The 17,292-nt window shown below is 49.1% G+C and overlaps 1 protein-coding gene across 1 annotated transcript; it reads right to left on the reverse strand.

Annotated features, from left to right (window-relative positions):
• Positions 1-4,972: 4,972 nt before the first annotated feature.
• Positions 4,973-15,135, reverse strand: Gal3st3 (galactose-3-O-sulfotransferase 3). Its single transcript, XM_041661584.1, has 3 exons — positions 14,941-15,135; positions 10,978-11,214; positions 4,973-6,624 (listed from the first exon to the last, which is right to left on the reverse strand). Exons 2-3 carry the CDS (start codon positions 11,100-11,102, stop codon positions 5,454-5,456), a joined length of 1,296 nt encoding a protein of 431 aa, XP_041517518.1. The 5' UTR covers positions 11,103-11,214; positions 14,941-15,135; the 3' UTR covers positions 4,973-5,453.
• Positions 15,136-17,292: the final 2,157 nt, after the last annotated feature.

Raw genomic sequence — 17,292 nt, forward strand, 5'->3', positions numbered from 1 at the left:
GTTAATGGGCCAAGCAGTGTTTAAAAGAATACAGTTTGTGTGTTGTTATTTCAGGGCGTAAGCTAGCCAGGCGTCCCGGGTGCTGGGGACGCAGCCCCGCCGCTCTTATTACTACAATTTTTTTTAAATTAAAAAAACTTATTTTTTTTAAAAAGTTATTTATTCATGTATATGAGAGCTCTGTCTTCATGAACACCAGAAGAAGGAATCTGATCCCACTACAGATGGGTGTGAGTCATCGTATGGGTGCTGGGAATTGAACTCAGTGTAGTGTAAAGGGGACAACTGGGGCAGGAAACCAACCAATCTCTGAGCACCCTGACTCTGAACCCAGAGTCAGAGAAAGAAACATCTTTATGTATTTAAGGCCTGGGCCAGGGAAAGAAACATTTTTATCCCTGAACTCAGAACTAAAGACACGTGCCCTGGCTCTTAAACTAGTGTCAAAGAAACACACTTTGTCCCTGGAATTAGAGCCAGTGAAAGGAATATGCCCTGGTCCTAAGATTATAGTCAAAAGGCTAAAAAGGACCAGTGAAAGAAACGCAGTCTGTCCATGAAGTAAGAGCCATATCTGCTCCTAAACTGACCAATCCCTGAGCAGGGAAAAAATTAACCAATCCCCTTCCTCCTTGGAAAAACTCCGCCCCTAAGAGCCCCTCTATAAGCCTCCCCACCCCTTCATTTGAGAGCAGAGGCAGCCACTCTCCTCAATTCCTCCTTCCCAAATAAGTCTCTTTCTCAAAAGAATCTTGGGTGACCTTCATTGGCCGGTGCAGAGAAGAACCTGGCTGGGACATCCCTTAGGGGACAGAGCTGAAAAACCTTGTTGAGACGCTTCCTAGGGGTCCTCAGCAAGGCAGAGCAGAGCAGAAGAACCTTGCTAGGATGCTCCTTATGGGTGCTGAGCAAGGGCCAGCAGAGGAAAAGTAACAACTTTTTTTGCAGGAGCTGGAGAGATTGCTACATTTCTGCAGGGGGTTTCCCCCAGCAGAGTGTTAGCAGAAGAAACATCTTGGGTAGAAGAAGAAGCAGATTGCCCTGCTAGGATGCTCCAGTAAGGGAGCAGAGCAGAACTCAGCTGTAGCGGCTCTCCAGGAGAGGAGCAGGATCCCCATATCCTGCGGGGAGACCATCCCCCACCGCACCCCAGCTTCAGGTATTCTGATTTCCTGATAGTCAGGACACCTTTCCTCCAGGGCTGAGCTGTCCCATTGCAGCTCCAGCCTCCAGAGCCGTCCTATTGCAGCTCTAAGTATAAACTGGCTTTCTGTAAGTCAGGATATCCCAATACCACTATGTACCACATTCCCCTACACTCAGGACCTCTGGAAGAGCAGTCAAGTGCTCCTAACCGCTGAGTCATCTCTCCAGCCCTGATCTTTGATCATTGTGTGTGTGATGTATGTATGTTTATGTACATATGTATTGTGTGTATGTATGTATGCTTATGTATATATGTACAAGCTCACTCTGTGACAAGGTGGCCTCAAACTCAGGGAGATCTGCCTTCCTCTGCCTCCTTGGAATTAACAGACAGGTACCATTCCATCAGGCCTTTTTATGATTTATTTATTTTATGAGTGTTTAGCCTGTATGTATGTGTGTGCTGGTGGAGGTCAGAAGAGGGAATTACTGTTACAGATGGTGTGAGCTGCCATGTGGGTGCTGGGACAGAGCCAGGGTCCTCTGGAAATGTAGAAAGTGCTCTCACTTTGTAGCCCAGGCTGGCTTCGAGCTGAGATCTGCCTGCCTCTGCCTCCAGAGTGCTGGGATTAAAGGTGTGCGCCACCATGCCTGGTTTGTGGCGAGGCAGCTCATCTCGGCAGGAATGTGAGCTATTTATTTCATGGCCAAGATGTGAGACGAAGAAAGGGAAAGGCTTCAGGATGTAGCCTTCAAGGACTTTCTCTTTAACTGTGTTTTTACCCCTCTTCCCAATAGTCCCTTAGTATAGCACCCAGTATCCCGGTCTCGCAGATGGCCAGCCTTTCTCACACGAAGTGTCTGTGTGGCTGTACCCTCTGTCTGAAGTACCTTCTACTGTCCCTTCTCAGTTGTCTGTACCTCCTCCAAAGAGCCTCTCCTGACTACAGTCTTGTTCTCCCATTGGTGTCCTTCACACTTTGCACACTCTTCCATAGTTGTGAAAATCCAAGCTGATGCTGTCTTCGGACAAAGCAGACAATGGCATTCTTCCTCAAATGCTTTCTTCTATCAGCTAAAAACTTTTTTTCTCCTTTTAAAAGACAGAGTCTCATATAGTCCAAGCTAATTTTGAACTCGTTAAGTAACTAAAGATGACCTCAGCTCTGCAATCCTCTTTCCTCTTTTTCCTGGGTTCTGGGATACAGGCATGTTCCACCACGCCTGGCTGAACAATTCTTATAGGATATGCCAACCTATGACATATAACATGCATAGAGTAATTATATTAGGGAAACTCTGATAAAACCAGATAGGGCAGCTGAATAGTGGTGGTGCACGCCTTTAATCCCAGCGCTCAGGAGGCAGAGGCAGACAGATCTCTGTGTCTTTGAGGCCAGCCTGGTTTACAATGCAAGTTCCAGGACAGTCAGGGCTATTCAGAGAAATCACGTCTTCAAAAACCAAAAACCGGAGAGATGGAGAGATGGCTCGGCAGTTAAGAGCATTATCTGTTCTTCCAAAGGTCCTGAGTTCAATTCTCAGCAACCACATGGTGGCTCACAACCATCTCTAATGAGGTCTGGTGCCCTCTTCTGGCCTGCAGACATACATGTAGACAGAATATTGTATACATAATAAATAAATAAATATTTAAAAAAACAAAAACCAACATAGTAACAAAAAGCAGATGGGGCACCTTGAGGGAGCTTCTGCGGACTGGCCACTGTTCCCAAAGTTCCATTTAGGAAACTTGACCCTACAGGGGAGCAAAATGCTACACTCCAGAATCACAAGAAGTAGGCCACATATTGGTCCACACACCAAATGAATGTTATATAAGGAATCTTGCTGGAAGACACTGGAGACCTAAGAGACAGCCTGCCTCCTGGGTCTAGCTGGCACTACAACTGTTTGGATCAAGGTCTAGAGCCTCTGCCCCAAGTCAGACAGAAGATCCGTCTCCTAGTGCTCAAGAGTGGCATTAGTCTCTGGACCCAAGTATTTTTGAATCCAGAGTAGTACTTTGTTGAACTTGGACCATATAAACGAGGCCATGCCCAGGGGCCAGGGAGCACAGGAGAGGCCCGTCAAGGTAGATACAAGGCAAGTCTGAATTTTCTTCTTTTTTCTTTTTTTTTTTTTAAAGTTCATTTTATGTACATTGCTGTGAAGGTGTCAGATCCCCTGGAACTGGAGGTACAGACAGTCGTGAGCTGCCATGTGGATGCTGGGAACTGAACCCAGGTCCTCTGGAAGAGCAGCCAGTGCTCTTGACCACTGAGCTATCTCTCCAGCCCCCAACATGTCTGAAATTTCTATAGCAACCAAGGGCAAGACAAAGATATTCGTTGCAGAGGCATGACCAAAGGCTACAGCTACAGGAAGGTGGTAGAATAGGGAGTGCTTTCCAGGCCTGGGGACCAGAGGACACTGTCTTCATGGATGGCCTTGAGTCTAGTACAATACTTTATCGCTGCTTTGCAGCAGAAACCTAATTATAGCATTGCATGACACAAATTATTGCTCCTTCCAGAGTTCTGCTGGTGAAAAGAGGGTGCTACAGAGACAGGGCCTTTCAAACTCAAAGTGTGTTGACATTTGGTCTTTAACTGTCGAGAGGTGGGAGGGAGGAAGGGAGGCTCTGGGCTGGATGTGTGCTCTTGTTCTTGGGGATGGAATTAATTTCTGAGAGTGTGCCATATTGTTTTGTTTTTTCCTCTTTTGTCTTCCTACACATGTCCTTCGGCCATGAGGACCTCACCCGAAGCTAAGCAGAGGCTGGAGCCATGCTCTGAGCCACCAGAACTCTGATTTCTCCCTTCATATGCTATGGAGTCGCGGGTATTTTGTTATACTAAGCGTAAACAGATAATAAGATGGAGTTTCATGAAGCCTGCCAACCAACCACGACCACCTCCCTTGCCCAAACAAGCCAACCATTGTCTCATTGAAAAATAAAAGCTGATAGCAAAGTCTCACTTTCCATTCTTTTGGGAGAAGGTCCAAAGGGTCAGCCTGTGGCATGTGACCTTCAATATTTGAGTGACACTGGACACTACACATGTGGGCAGATACTGAAGCTGCAGGATCGCTGAGCATAGGCACAGTTCCATCACGTGGGAAGTAGTGTTTCCTTCACCAATCAATTCAAGCAAAGCTCGAAGAGAGTAGCGGGCCATGTGAGCTGCTGTTTTGTTACTTGCCTAGCTACTTCAAAGTAGCTCTAGAGAAAGCAACAGAATTCCTAGTTCTCATTTTTGTTTGTTTTGGGGGACAGGGTCTCACTATATAGCTCCGACTAGTCTAGAACTATGTAGGCCAAGCTGCTTTCAAATTCAAACACTTGCCAGTCAGTGCTGGGACTAAAGGCATTTGCCACCACATCCTGTCAGAGCTTCTGTGGAAGGGGGTGTCCAGTGGTGAAGTCAAGGTCTTCCAGGGAGAGGTAACACTGGAGTTAAGCCCCACCCCTTGCCTGAAAGTGACCCTGCTCCCAGCCTGTCAACACCATGTGGCTGTCCCAGGTTTGCTTCTGACTCAGTCCCTAGGAGTTCCTTGAGGTTTGAGACCCTATCTTCCTTGTTCATCTGCGTTCCCAAACTTGATGCTAGGGAAATGTGGTTGAATTGATGAATAGAGGCATTTGGTCAAATAAGTGGGGCTCAGAAGGCTATGGTCACTGTGGATGTGCCAGGTCAAAGGACCGAGAAAGGGTGTGGAGCTTGATGAAGTCTGGGTTCAGTCACAGCATCTCAAAGATCTGCCACATCCTCAAACCCGTAGTTTCTAGCTTTCAATTACTGACATACTCCCGGCATAATTTAAAATTATTTTATTAAAAAAGAAGAGGTGGAGGAAGAAGAACCAAACAAAAAGCCCAACCCAAGAACTCTTGGTTCTGGGTGACTGGGAGCAGCTTAGATGTCTAGGGAAGGTAGAACCTGGAAGACAGTAGGGGACCTCTGCAGCCCTGGGAAGAACAAACGCTCAGGTGCTGACAGGAGGCACGGCCATTTTCCCAGGCCTCAGGCCCTCTCTGGGGTGTGAGGTCATCCACTTCACACAGGTGGGGGCTCAGCCCCCAGAAAAAGGCAGAGTGGGCAGTATTAAAACGCCCTTGGATCTCTTGTCAAAGTCACCAACCAGTTGGGAAGGAGGAGCGGGTGGCCCATCAATGCCATCCCAGAAAGTGGGCTTCAGGCGACACCGGGGTGGCAGGCTCAGATGCAGATAGATGCACCTCATTTGGACACAGGGCTCAAGCCCGTGGGGAATAAAAGGGCCCTGAGTACGGCGGACAGAACTCAGGTAGCCTGGGGGATGCGGGGCAGTGCTCGGATGGGCCGAGGGGGAGGGTTATCCAGGACCGGTTCTGGCCTCCATCGCACACCTCGGCGCTTCTGCTTCCGCAACAGATAGTTTGAATATTGCACCTCAGGCATAGCAAGCTTGAGGCAGGCCTCCGTGGTAGGACTGGCACCGCCGCCGCCAGGCAGGTCGTAGCCCATGATGTCCACTTTGCGGCTGGGCTGCCAGGGCTGCAGCTGCTTGGTGCGAATCTGGGCGGCGGGTCGCAGCACCGGCTCGTCGCCGAAGCACCGGCGCAGCAGGCGCTGGCGGGCCTCCCGCAACTCGCGCGCTTCGCGCTCGACGCATGCGCGGCCAGCGCGTGCCACGCGGCGCCAGAAGGTGGCGTTGAAGTGGTCGTAGAGGCCCGCATCGAGTGCGTTCCAGGCGCGCGCGGCCCGGGCCAGCGCCTCGGGGATGGTGGCCAGGCGTGAGGTGGCGGCGCGCGCGTTGAGCTTGGCGTAGAGCACGTCGTCCAGGTCCCAGGCCAGAAGGCGCCGCAGCAGGACCAGCGACTCATCGAAGTACTCGGCGATCATGACGAGCGAGAAGACCTCCTCCACCTGGCGGATGAGGCCCGCCAGGTAGGCCGCGTCGTCGCGAGGGCTGCGCTCGTTGTCGCCTCCCAGGTCGTAGGCCAGCGTGTTGTGCGCAAACATGGCGAAGTGCTCACCGGGACGGTAGTAGGCCTCGGGCGCGCGCAGGAAGGCCTCGAGCGACGCGTTGGGCACGCGCCGGAAGGCCGGGCAGTACTGGTTGTAGTAGCTGAAGAGCGACTCGAACATGGCGGCGGGCTCGCGCAGGATGGTGACGTAGATGGTGTCCGGCGGCATGAGGCGCTCGAGCTCGGCGCGGTCGAAGCGCAGGTGGCTGGCCAGCATGTGCGGGGGCCGCGTGGCCGGGTGCACGAAGTGCGCTGAGAAGTTGCGCGGGTAGCAGAACTGGTGCTCGCAGCTCGGGTGAGGCAGGGCCACCGTGAGGTTGTGGCGCTCGGCGAAGCGGAACAGGATGTTCTGCACCGTGGTACCCGCTGTCTTGTGAGTCTTCAGGAAGGCCACGGCCGTGTGCTTGGCACGGGGTGGCGATTCTCGCAGAGGCGGGCAGCTCAGAGGGAACAACTTGGGGTACCTGCAAAGCCCAGGGTGTGTGAGAAGAGAAAATGCAGAGGTGCGGCGATGTGGGGGGACCAAGTGTGGCCAGTGTGCAAAAATGGACGGGCCTGGGCTTTATTCTGCAATAGAAGTCAAGTGGCAGGTAACCTTTAAGATGGGCCCTACCGAGCTTGTTAGCCTTTAACATGGGCCCCATGAACGAACACTTGCTGCCTCTTCAAGAGGATCCGGGTTCAATTCCCAGGACCCAATTGGCTGCAATTGTCTTTAACTCCAATCTTGTAGGACTCAATGCCCTCTTCTGGCCTTATATGGCACTGCATGCAAAATAGCCCATCTACAATACAAATAAAGGGTTTTTTTTGGGGGGGGGGGAGGAAAGAGTGAGGGGGTAGTAAATTGGGGAGTGTGGTGGTGTCTTTAATTCCAGCCCTTGGGAGGCAGAGGCAGGTGGATCTCTGTAAATTCGAGGCCAGCCTGTAGCTCAGAAATCAGCCTGCTTCCACCTCCGAGTGCTGGGATTAAAGGCCTGCACCACCACCGGGCTATTTTAATTTTTTTTTTTTTTTTTTTTTTAGATTTTTCAAGACAGGGTTTCTCTGTGTGTAGGCCTGGCTGTCCTGGAACTTGCGCTGTAGACCAAGCTGGCCTCAAACTCACAGAGATCTTCCTGCCTCTGCTTCCTGAGAGCTGGGATTAAAGGACTGCACCAACACCGTCCAGCCAGGATAATTTTTATTAGAAGGAGGCAGGCAGACCGTGGGCAGTTAGCTAGAAAACATATGATGACAGTCTCAAAGAAACTTGAGAACTGACTCCATCAGCCTGCTTGAAGAACTAAAGTCTGCAAACTATCTGAACTGTTTCAGATCCCTTTCAGTCAGTCCTTCAGAAAAGACTATATGTCTGGAAGACACCTTAATTGAAAATCTACAAAAGACCTGGAATCAGGAGTTCTTAGCCACATTTGGATTCATAACTCAAAGAAATGGAAAGAGAATAAATGTTTTTTTGTTTTCAGTAGCTGTTTTGTGGACTTGTTTTTTTAATTTTTATTTATTTAGCACGCATGTGTGTATACACGTACACATGTACTATGGCATGCATGTGGAGATCAGAGGACAGTTTTGGAATTTGTTCTTTCTACCTTGTTGAGGCTAAGACTCTAGTTTCTGTCTCTGTACTGAGACAGGTTACTTGGACTATGCCCTTCTTGCTGATTCTCTTGTCTCCATCTCTCATATCTCCTTAGGAGTTCTGGGATTCGAAGCTGGAGAGATGGCTCAGTGGTTAGGAGCTTCCAGAGGACCCGGGTTCAATTCCCAGCATCCACATGGTAGCTCACAACTGCCTATAACTCCACTTCCAAGCTTCTGACATCCTCACACAGACATACATGCAGGCAAAACATCAATGAACATAAAAATTATATGTTAAGAAAAAGAGTTCTGGGATTATCCAGGCAGTGGTGGTACACACTTTAATCCCACTCTTGAGGCAGAGGCTGGCAGATCTCAGTGAGTTAGAGGCAATCCTGGATACATAGTTCCAGGACAGCCGGGGCTACATAGAGATACCTTGTATTAACAAGAAAGAAAGAAAAAAGTTGTGGGATTCAAGATGTGAGTCATCACATGTGCCCTTTGGCAAGCTTGGGATCTGTGGCTGGAACTCCTGGCATCAAGTTCACTTGGAAAACACTTTCACCTGCTGAGCCATCTCCATTTTTCTCTTGGGAAACAGAGGCAGGTGAATCTCTATGAGTTCAAGGCCAGCCTGGTCTACTAGAGCTAGTTCCAGGACAGGGCCTAAGGCTACAAGGAAACCTTGTCTCAAAAAAACAAAAGAAAAAAAAAGAGGAAGAAGAAGAAGAGGAGGAGGAGTTAGTCTGTAACCCAGGCAAGCCTACAGAGGCTGTGTTGCTCAGTCTGCTTTTGAATTTGTGGTCCTGCCTCAGCCTTCTGAGTGCGGGAATTACAGGCCTGCTTCACTAACACCTAGCTTCTCTGTTAAGTTTTATTTTTATTTTATTTTTTAAAGATTTATTTATATACAGTGTTCTGTCTGCATGCCACAAGAGGGCATCAGACCCCATTATGATGGTTGTGAACCACCATGTGGTTGCTGGGAATTGAACTTGGGACCTCTGGAAGAGCAGCAGCCTGTGCTCTTAATCTCTAAGCCATCCCTCCAGTCCTCTTTGCTAAGTTTTAATTAAAGTGTTTTGAGATAGTTTCACTGTGTAGCCTTGGTTGTCTTGGAACTTGCTGTGTAGAATGGGCTGGCCTTGAATTTAAAGAGATCCCCAGCCTCAGCCTCCCAAGTGCTGAGATCAAAGGTGTGTATCACCATCACCATGCCTAGCTTTATCTAATGTAATTTTTTTGTTTTTCCTGAGGCAGGGTTTCTCTGTGTCTCTGTGTAACCCTGGGTATCCTGGAACTCGATTTGTAGACCAGGCTGGCGTCAACCTCAGAGATCCACTTACCTCTGCCTCCTGAGTGCTGGGATTAAAGTTGTGAACTACCTCCACTGGCCTAAGGAAAATTTTAAATGTAGAATTAGTGTAAGGACCAACAGTCCTTGGAGATCCTTGAGGGATCTTACTTTAAGTGTATAGAAATTGAGGACTCAGTCACCAAACATTTTTCTGTCTTCATTCTCATTTCTCTTCTTTAACTAGTTCATCCCTTTCGGTGTGTGGGGGTTAACCTCAAACTTTGCAGCAATACATTGGTTGTTCTTGTTACATGTTTCTATTAAGGTCTTTGGAGACCTGTTCATTTATTTCTATGTGCATTTCTTGAGCTTTTGCTGTGTGCTAAGGTATCATTCTAAACCTAAGTATAGTCCTGATGCCATTTGCACCTCTGTTCTTTGATCCTGCAGCAAGGATGTTTGGAATTACTGGTTACCTATCAGATGGGGACAGGCTTTGACTCACTCCTGATTCTTCTCTGCTGTCCAAGCATCAAGTGACAAGGGCAGCTCTAAGCGGGTTGAGAACACCATGGGGATTTCCTGTATGTAGCTGGTTTGGGCTCAGGATAATGTCTATACAAACATCGTCCATAAAACCAGCAAATCCTTTGGCAAGTGACACTGGGTCTATTTATACTATTCTCAGGAATACAGGGGAAATTGACACCCTGAAACGTCTAGGGATTTAGTGGGTTTACACAGGGAATCAGGAACAGAAACCAATTCTTCTTTTTTAATTTTTTTTAAAAAAATTTATTTTCAAGACAGGTTTCTCTGTGTAGCTCTGGAACCTGTCCTGACAATAGTTCTGTAGACCAGGCTGGCCTCAAGCTCACAGAGATCCGCCTGCCTCTAACTCCTGAGTGCTGGGAATAAAAGTGTGCGCCCAGCACCAATTCTTATTGTTTGGTGCCCTCTATTGGAATGACCAGAGGCTCACACATTGTATAGTTGAGGGTATGATCTTAGAAATGGAGGCCTATGCCGTAAGTAATGGACTAGGAAATTGTTTGCAGGATTTAGGATTTAGTGCAGTTGGTAAAATACTAGCCTAGCATTCTTGTGGCCATGGGTTTGATCTCTAGCACTTCATAAACTTGGTGTCTAGGTGTGGTAGTACACACCTGTATCCCAGCACTCAGGAGATGGAGGTGGGCGGATCAGGAGCTCAAGGGCAGGTAGGTATAGTGGTGCGTGCCTTTAATCCCAGCTCTAAAGAGGCAGAGGCAGGTCAGTCTTTGAGTTTGAGACCAGCCTGCTCTAAAGAGTTCCAGGAGGAGCTTTTCGGTTGCAAAAAAGAGCTTTTAAAAGAGCTATGAAGATAAGCAATCTGCACCCAAAAATAAAATAAAATAAAAAGGGCTACGAAGAGAGACCCCGTCTCAGAAGAATGAACAACAGAAAATGCTGCTGGTGCCCTTGAGGAAGCATTCAGCTGTGATGCTGTAGGAAAGACTCAGGCTAGAGTCAAATCTTGGATAATGATTCTGTGACTGAACAGTTCACTCATTCTTACAGAGTTCAGTCGTAGCCCGGCTGGCTCTAGAGCAGTGGTTCTCAGCCTGGGGGTCAAAGGACCCTTTCACAGGGTTCACCTAAGGCCACTGGAAAACACAGATAGTTGTATTATGATTCATAACAGTAGCAAATTTACAGTTATGAAGTAGCAACAATAATTTTATACTTGGAGGTCACCACAACATGAGGAACTTTATTAAAGGGTCACAGCATTAGGGATGTTGAGAACCACTGCTCTAGAGGATATGTATGGAAAATACTTTTGGATTACAGGCAGGGAGGAAAGCCCAGAGAAGCCTTTTGGTTGCTCTGGACTACAGTTCCTCTTATGGGGCCATCCATACCCCCTCAATGAGATCTCCCCACTTACCAACTGAGCTGCGACCCCTGGTGGATGAGGAGGCTTATGGTGCTGCACCCTAGTACCAGTAGGAGGAATTTCCTGCGGCTCATCATCGTGGTGGACTGTTGCAGGCACTGGAGGATGGGTGGCATGCTGGAGTGCTCACTCCTGGACCAACCAGGTCTTCACTATCCAGGACTTCCGTTACCAGCACTCATGGGGGGTCCTGGGGCTCTGGTAGCAGGGCCAGTGTTCCTGAAAAGCCTGGCAGAACAAGGAAACAGACAGGTTTGCAGTGGACAGAGGAGCTATGCTCCAGGCTTAGTAGGACTTCGGCAAAAGAGAGCTTAAATGCGTAGGGTGGACAGAGATGCCAGAGCAGATCGAATTCCACCTCCATCACCAAGACCCTATCACCTCACTGTCCAGATAAACTCGTGTTGGGTGGAATTACAGGTCTGGGATGTGTCCAGCCATCAAGACTAAAGCCGTTCTGTTTCTTGAGCCCTGTGTGTTTACCTCTCTGACTGTGTCTAACTTGTCTCTGTCATTTGAATCTAGCTCTGCAGGTCTGCCATCAGCAATAACCTGTGGCTCAGGACACAAGTCTCAGTCTAAGATCTTCTCTCTTTCAGGACTCATCATCTGACACTTTGAGCTAAGGGGTGGTCCTGGGTTCCCTGAGAATAAACTCAGAAACAGCCAACCCTCATCTCCTTCAGTTGGATTAGTGCTACAGGCCTGCTATATTACGACTAACTCCTAACACCACACAGGTGTCTCCTACTAAGCCAGTGATGAAATGGGGTGCTAAGTGATGATGGTCACTTGTTCATCGTCACACAGCCAGTTATAGCAGACTGGGAACTCAACGTTACTCTTACTTCAGTTTTCCAAAAGACAGATGAAGCCGGGCGATGGTGGCGCACGCCTTTAATCCCAGTACTCGGGAGGCAGAGGCAGGCGGATCTCTGTGAGTTCGAGCCCAGCCTGGTCTACAGAGCTAGTTCCGGGACAGGCTCCAAAGCCACAGAGAAACCCTGTCTCGAAAAACCAAAAAAAAAAAAAAAAAAAAAAAAAAAAAAAAAAAAAAGACAGATGAGTCTTACTTTGATAATCCTGACTGGTCTGAAGCTTGCTATGTAGTCCAGGATTCCAGGATGACCTCAAACTCAGATATCCACCTGCCTCTGCTTCCTGAATGCTGAGATTAAAGGTGTAACTTTATGTGAGCTGTTCCCATTCAAAACTGATTTGTTCAAGCTAGAGAGATGGCCCAGTGGTTAGGAGCACTGGCTGCTCTTCCAGAGGATCCAGGTTTGATTCTTAGCACCCATATGGTGGCACACAACTTTGTGTAACTCCAGTTCCAGGAGATCTGACTCCCTCTTCTAGACTCTGCAGGTACAAAGCATCCACAAGGTGCACAGACATACATGTAGGCAAAACTCCCATGCACATAAATAAAAAATAATTTAAGGAAACCTTATTTTTCATCCCTGCCTGGCCTGGTAATTCTGCATGCTTCTGCGCTCTGAGCCCTCCTGCTTGTCTCACTGCCTGAAGGGCCTGGAACTAAATCCACAGGGAAAGGACTTTAACCCTGTCTGGATTCGATATCCAGACATCCAAAAAGGTGACTCCATCAACTGACTGGTGCAGGTGCTTGGCCAAGGCAAAGGGAAAAACAGCCTGGGTGGAATGGGGCAGGGGTAGGGGAATAAAGATACATCTCTGAGGATTTCCAGCAAGAGATAAGCCTTCATTCTAGGGCAGGAGAGGGAGAGAGGCAAGAGAAGGGCTTGGTTTCTGTCCAGGCTTTCTTTCTTTTCAAGAGTGTGTTGGCAGTTCAGGTTCAACATTAGCTCCTGCAGCCATGCCTGCTCCCAGGCCAGGGTGGGTCTTGTTTTACTCGTGGGTGTCTTGCGGGTTCAGACTCTGCATCAGGCCTCACACTACTCTCTTGGAAGGGAAGGAGGGTGTGTAGTCTTAGGAGAATATGCATGGATATGGAACTAGGACACCTGGTCCCAGGAGGGATGAGCTAACGCTGGCTCTGGGCTTGGCTTACAGTTTCTCTCTTTTGTGCCCCCTCCCCTGTTAATCCCAGATTACCCATAAATCTATCTAGGTGGAAAGATGTCCTGTTTACAGTTCCCCTTATCTCTACGTCCCATCTTCCAATTTCTTCCACCAGTCTGCGAGACAGTAATCATCTTGGAGCTGAGAGAGCCAAGGGTCTGGCCACAGAGGGCAACCAAGGACACAGCAGAGCCAGCCTAGGTCCTCCCTAACTTTGGGGATTTCTTAGGCAGAGCAGGGTTCATCTCCAGTAGGAGGAAGTCAAGTTCTTGGGCCTTTGAGGATTCAAAATTTCTCCCTGTCACAAGTCCTGCTTGTGATATCTGCAAGAGATAATTAGAAGCAAGTCTATTTCTCTCTTAAACATGCTGAAACCACCTTATTTCTCAGAGGAGTCTGAGTCAGCCAAGGAGGCCAGTGTATGGGGAGCCACATGGGTCTTTTCCTAGTCATGGAGAATGGGGGTGCTGCCTGGTACCCCATCCATTCTACTAACAGGACTTTATCCACTGACTATAAAGCTTGGATCTAGGGAGCCAGCCAGTTTGCTATCTAAGGTCTGCAAGGGGAACTGGCCTTCATCAGTATAGGAATTCCCTAGGCACCAGTCCCCAGGGATGGGAACACCGGGGATTTTGGCGACTGGCAATGATAGGCTGCTTATCACCTCCAGATACAGCCTAGACCATTCTTGCCCACAATCCCAAGAACCTCTCCGGGGCTGTAAGGACCAGTCACCCTGCCTTGTGACATTCTCCTAGGCTTGGCTGCCCTTTTGTCTCCTATTCTGTGCTGTAGCAGGCACCACTTTTCAGAACACAAGGCAGATTTTTTTTTCCCTCATGACAGACATTCAGGTATTTGAAAGCAAGAACCATGTATCCTGCATATGGAAACCATTCCAGGTCCAGAGAGATAGTAGGATTTGGATACTGGAGCAGGCAGGCCTGCCTTCCCTGGGCCAGGTCATTTCTGTTGTGGAGAACTTAGCAGTGAGGTCCTGGAGGAGATCCCTGGGCTGAGTTTTCCTCTGATCTTGAGGCTGAAGTGAATTGGTGGCCATGCTGCTGGTGCTTGGCTTTGGAGGGATGGCGCTGGCTGCTGCCCAGAGAGGCTTCACGTAGTCCCTATCTCCAGTGTCTTTTCTATGGCGAGAAAGAGGTTCCCTCACCTCCCCAGCAGGTCAGGGTGCCAGCCTTATCAGAATAGCAATGCTAATTTTAGGCAGAGCAATCTACCTCAGGCTGCTGCCCAGTTTTGTAAATTGCTTTCTTTTCCCTGGGGAACCAAAGAAGAAATGGTATTGCCAGCTAGAGCTTTGAAAACTAACCCAGATGTCCACCCTTCTCCCAAATGATCTCTTTCTCATCTCTCCTCAGAGCTCCAGGGCTGATGCTAATGTCCTTGGAGAAGTGGCTCCCAGGCCTGGACCATTGGGATCTGTCCTCTCAGTGATGTGGAGTTTTAACCTGACTTGGGGCATGGCATATCCCAGGTCACACAGGTCCCCAAGAGAAAAGGGCCGAGAGGATAAAACAATAGGGCCTAAGAGACTGAATATCTTTCCATCCCTTTCCCGCTGTTCCAGGTTTCCCCAGTCTCTGCTCTGTTATCCACCCCCGCTTTTATCCATGCCTCTGAATTCTCTTCATTCTCCTTTCTCCATCACTACCCACTCCCACCCCCACCGCGCCCCACATTTCCTCCCAATCGCTCCTAGAGATCTGGTCACTATAGGGAATAGGCCAGATTCATCCCCTTCCTTGCTTCCTAAGGGTGCCGTGCCACCCCCTCAAGCTCTCTTGGCACTAGGCCCCCAAGACAATCTTTTGCAACTGCCCAGGCTCCCATCCCCTTTGCAGTGCACCCTTGTTTCCTCCAGCCCCGGCTGGCTACTGCAGTACTCACGCAGGCAGGCTCTGTCTCCAACTTGGGTAAGGGGCTACCCTCCACTCCTCTGGGTTCCTTTTCCTGAAATCTGCCCGGGTCTGAAGGTAACGGGGCCGTGAACGCCTGTGCCGGTAGCTTGCCTTGCTGCGCCTGGATGGGATCAGGTGGCAGCGTCTGTGTCGGTCCGCTCAGCTCAGCTCAGCTCTGCCTGCCGCCCGCCCCCATCTCACACCGGAGGCGGGGCGGGGGCGGGGGCCTGGTGGCTCAGGGGAGGGGGAAAAGGAGAAGCAGCAAGGGGAGGGGGACCCTGTAGCTTGCCTGCTGCTGCTGAGCACTTTCCGGTGATACTGGCATCTTGGGATCATCCGCCTGCAATCTTGTAGAGCGCTCAACACCATTGTGCTCAACACACTTTCTCCACCAGACATGAAAACCGAGGCTGGGAAGGTATCAGTAAAATTTCAACATTATAGCACTGCTGGGTCCTGTTGGTCACTGCAGCGTCTTGAGGCTGAGTTAGAGGTTCAGGTACACTTGCAGCCACCTGTATTTCCTCTCTCTTCCCCTCTACTTCCCACCACTAGCCCTGTCTGGTTCTCTTCCCTTCTAGCTTGTCCCTCAGCTCTCCTGAGGCAGCTTAGGAATTCACCTATGCCTTGCCTGCAGGATTCCAGAGGTCTTACTTCTGACCAGAGTTATTGCCAGGTCTAGGGTCTCTTGCCCTGGGAACCAGAAACTCCAGTTTATTTCTGGTTTCTACTGTTACTCCATCCTGGAGTCAGCAGGCAACTTCCTGAGTCCTGTTACTGTCAGCACTGAAATGGGCAGCTATTTCTTTGTAACGGCTCTGTTTGAGAGAGCTACTTGTGGGTATCTGACAGTGGCATCTCCTAAAGCCACATTAGATGCCGTGAGCCCACAGTTTGTTCTGGGGCGGCATGGGCTGTCCTCTTCATTCTGGGCAAGGAAAGGATCTTCAAATAGGGTAGCCACCCAAAGCTGGTACTGAAAGGGGCTGCACTGGTCCCTTCTGGTCTCACACAGCCAATAAGTGGGCATCATGTAAGGATCTTTGCCAGGGAGAAGGGAAAGACTTCAGAGTCAGGGATCTTGGACATGCCAGCTTCTGTTTTCTCTGTCTGTACCTTTGCACAGTTTGGTATCTTAATCTGCATCCCAGGACAATTGTGGGAAAAAAAAATCAGATCCTGCTTAGTGTGTCCTTTTCTGGTCCTAGTTATATTAATGACCCATCTGCTCTGCTGATCTTGCCTTAATCAAAGACCCCGCCCTCCCTCTCCCTGTCTGAGCCTCCACTGGGGCCTCCAGCCTCAGATGACCTGCTCTGGGCTCTCTAGTTACAGGAAGCAGAAAGAGGCTGCCAATGGTGGGCTGACAGGCATAGAGGAAGGCTACCACTGTTCTTGATTTAGTACTGTCCTTTCTGACTATGATCTCCGTCCTCCCAGTGGCCTAGGCTGTGATGGTACTCAAGGGGGAAGGGTCCAAGTTCGGATATGGGTGAAGAGAATGAGAACCAGTGCCCCCTCCCCCCACTTTCTTGTGTCTCTCTAAAACCTCACCTTTTCTGCATCTTGTGTGCCCCGCCCCCCAACTTTCCAATTATTTCTCCTGTGGGGACAGCTGGTGAAATGGAGGTGGCTAGGAAGAAAAGATGTGAAGTGTGTGGGTGGGAATGAGACCATTTGTGTTCTCCCTTATTCATCACACACAGAAACAGACTTATTGAGAGGGCAGGACCAGTGGGGAAAGTGATGTGGACAGCCAGGGTCATGGTGTCTTGCCCAGGAAAGGTCTTGAATAGGTTTTTGTTTGTTTGTCCCTACAAGAAGATAAAATCCCATAGTTAGATATTTCCCCCCCTCTCAATAATCATTGTTGTAAATATTAGATGCCTGCTGGGTGCTGAGTGCTGGGTGACAGAAAAAGATCAAGTTCTTGCTCCTGTTTTGGGAATGGAAGTAGGAATAAAAGGAAGGGAAGACCTAAAAGTGAGAGAGGGCAATGGGTGTGCTCACAGCTTAGGAAGCTGAGGCAGGTGGCTTGCCCAAACTAGAGGTTTAGCCTGAGCTATAGTTTGTTCCAGGGCAGTCGGAGCTACATAGTGAGTCTAAATCTCAAATACCAGGCCTGCCAAGCCATGAAGCAGGACATGGTAGTGCACATGTATAGTTCTCAAAGGAGCAGGAGTTCGAGGCTAGCCTGGGCCACATGGTGACACACTGGGTTTTTTTATTTTTATTTTTTTATTTTTTATTTTTTCGAGACAAGGTTTCTCTGTAGCTTTGGAGCCTTTCCTGGAGCTAGCTCTTGTAGACCAGGCTGGCCTCGAACTCAGAGATCCGCCTG

Source organism: Microtus oregoni, unplaced genomic scaffold, assembly GCF_018167655.1.
Source record: "Microtus oregoni isolate MIOR12 unplaced genomic scaffold, Mior012 000012F_ref0000307, whole genome shotgun sequence".
Lineage (NCBI taxonomy): Eukaryota > Metazoa > Chordata > Mammalia > Rodentia > Cricetidae > Microtus > Microtus oregoni.

Bases quoted from the DNA above. Each gene is read 5' to 3' on its own strand.
- Gal3st3 (XM_041661584.1), bottom strand. From the start codon at position 11,102: ATGCCACCCATCCTCCAGTGCCTGCAACAGTCCACCACGATGATGAGC. The intron at 6,625-10,977 runs GTAAGTGGGGAG...TGGGCTTTGCAG, and splicing joins CAGGGGTCGCAGCTCAGTTG to GTACCCCAAGTTGTTCCCTC.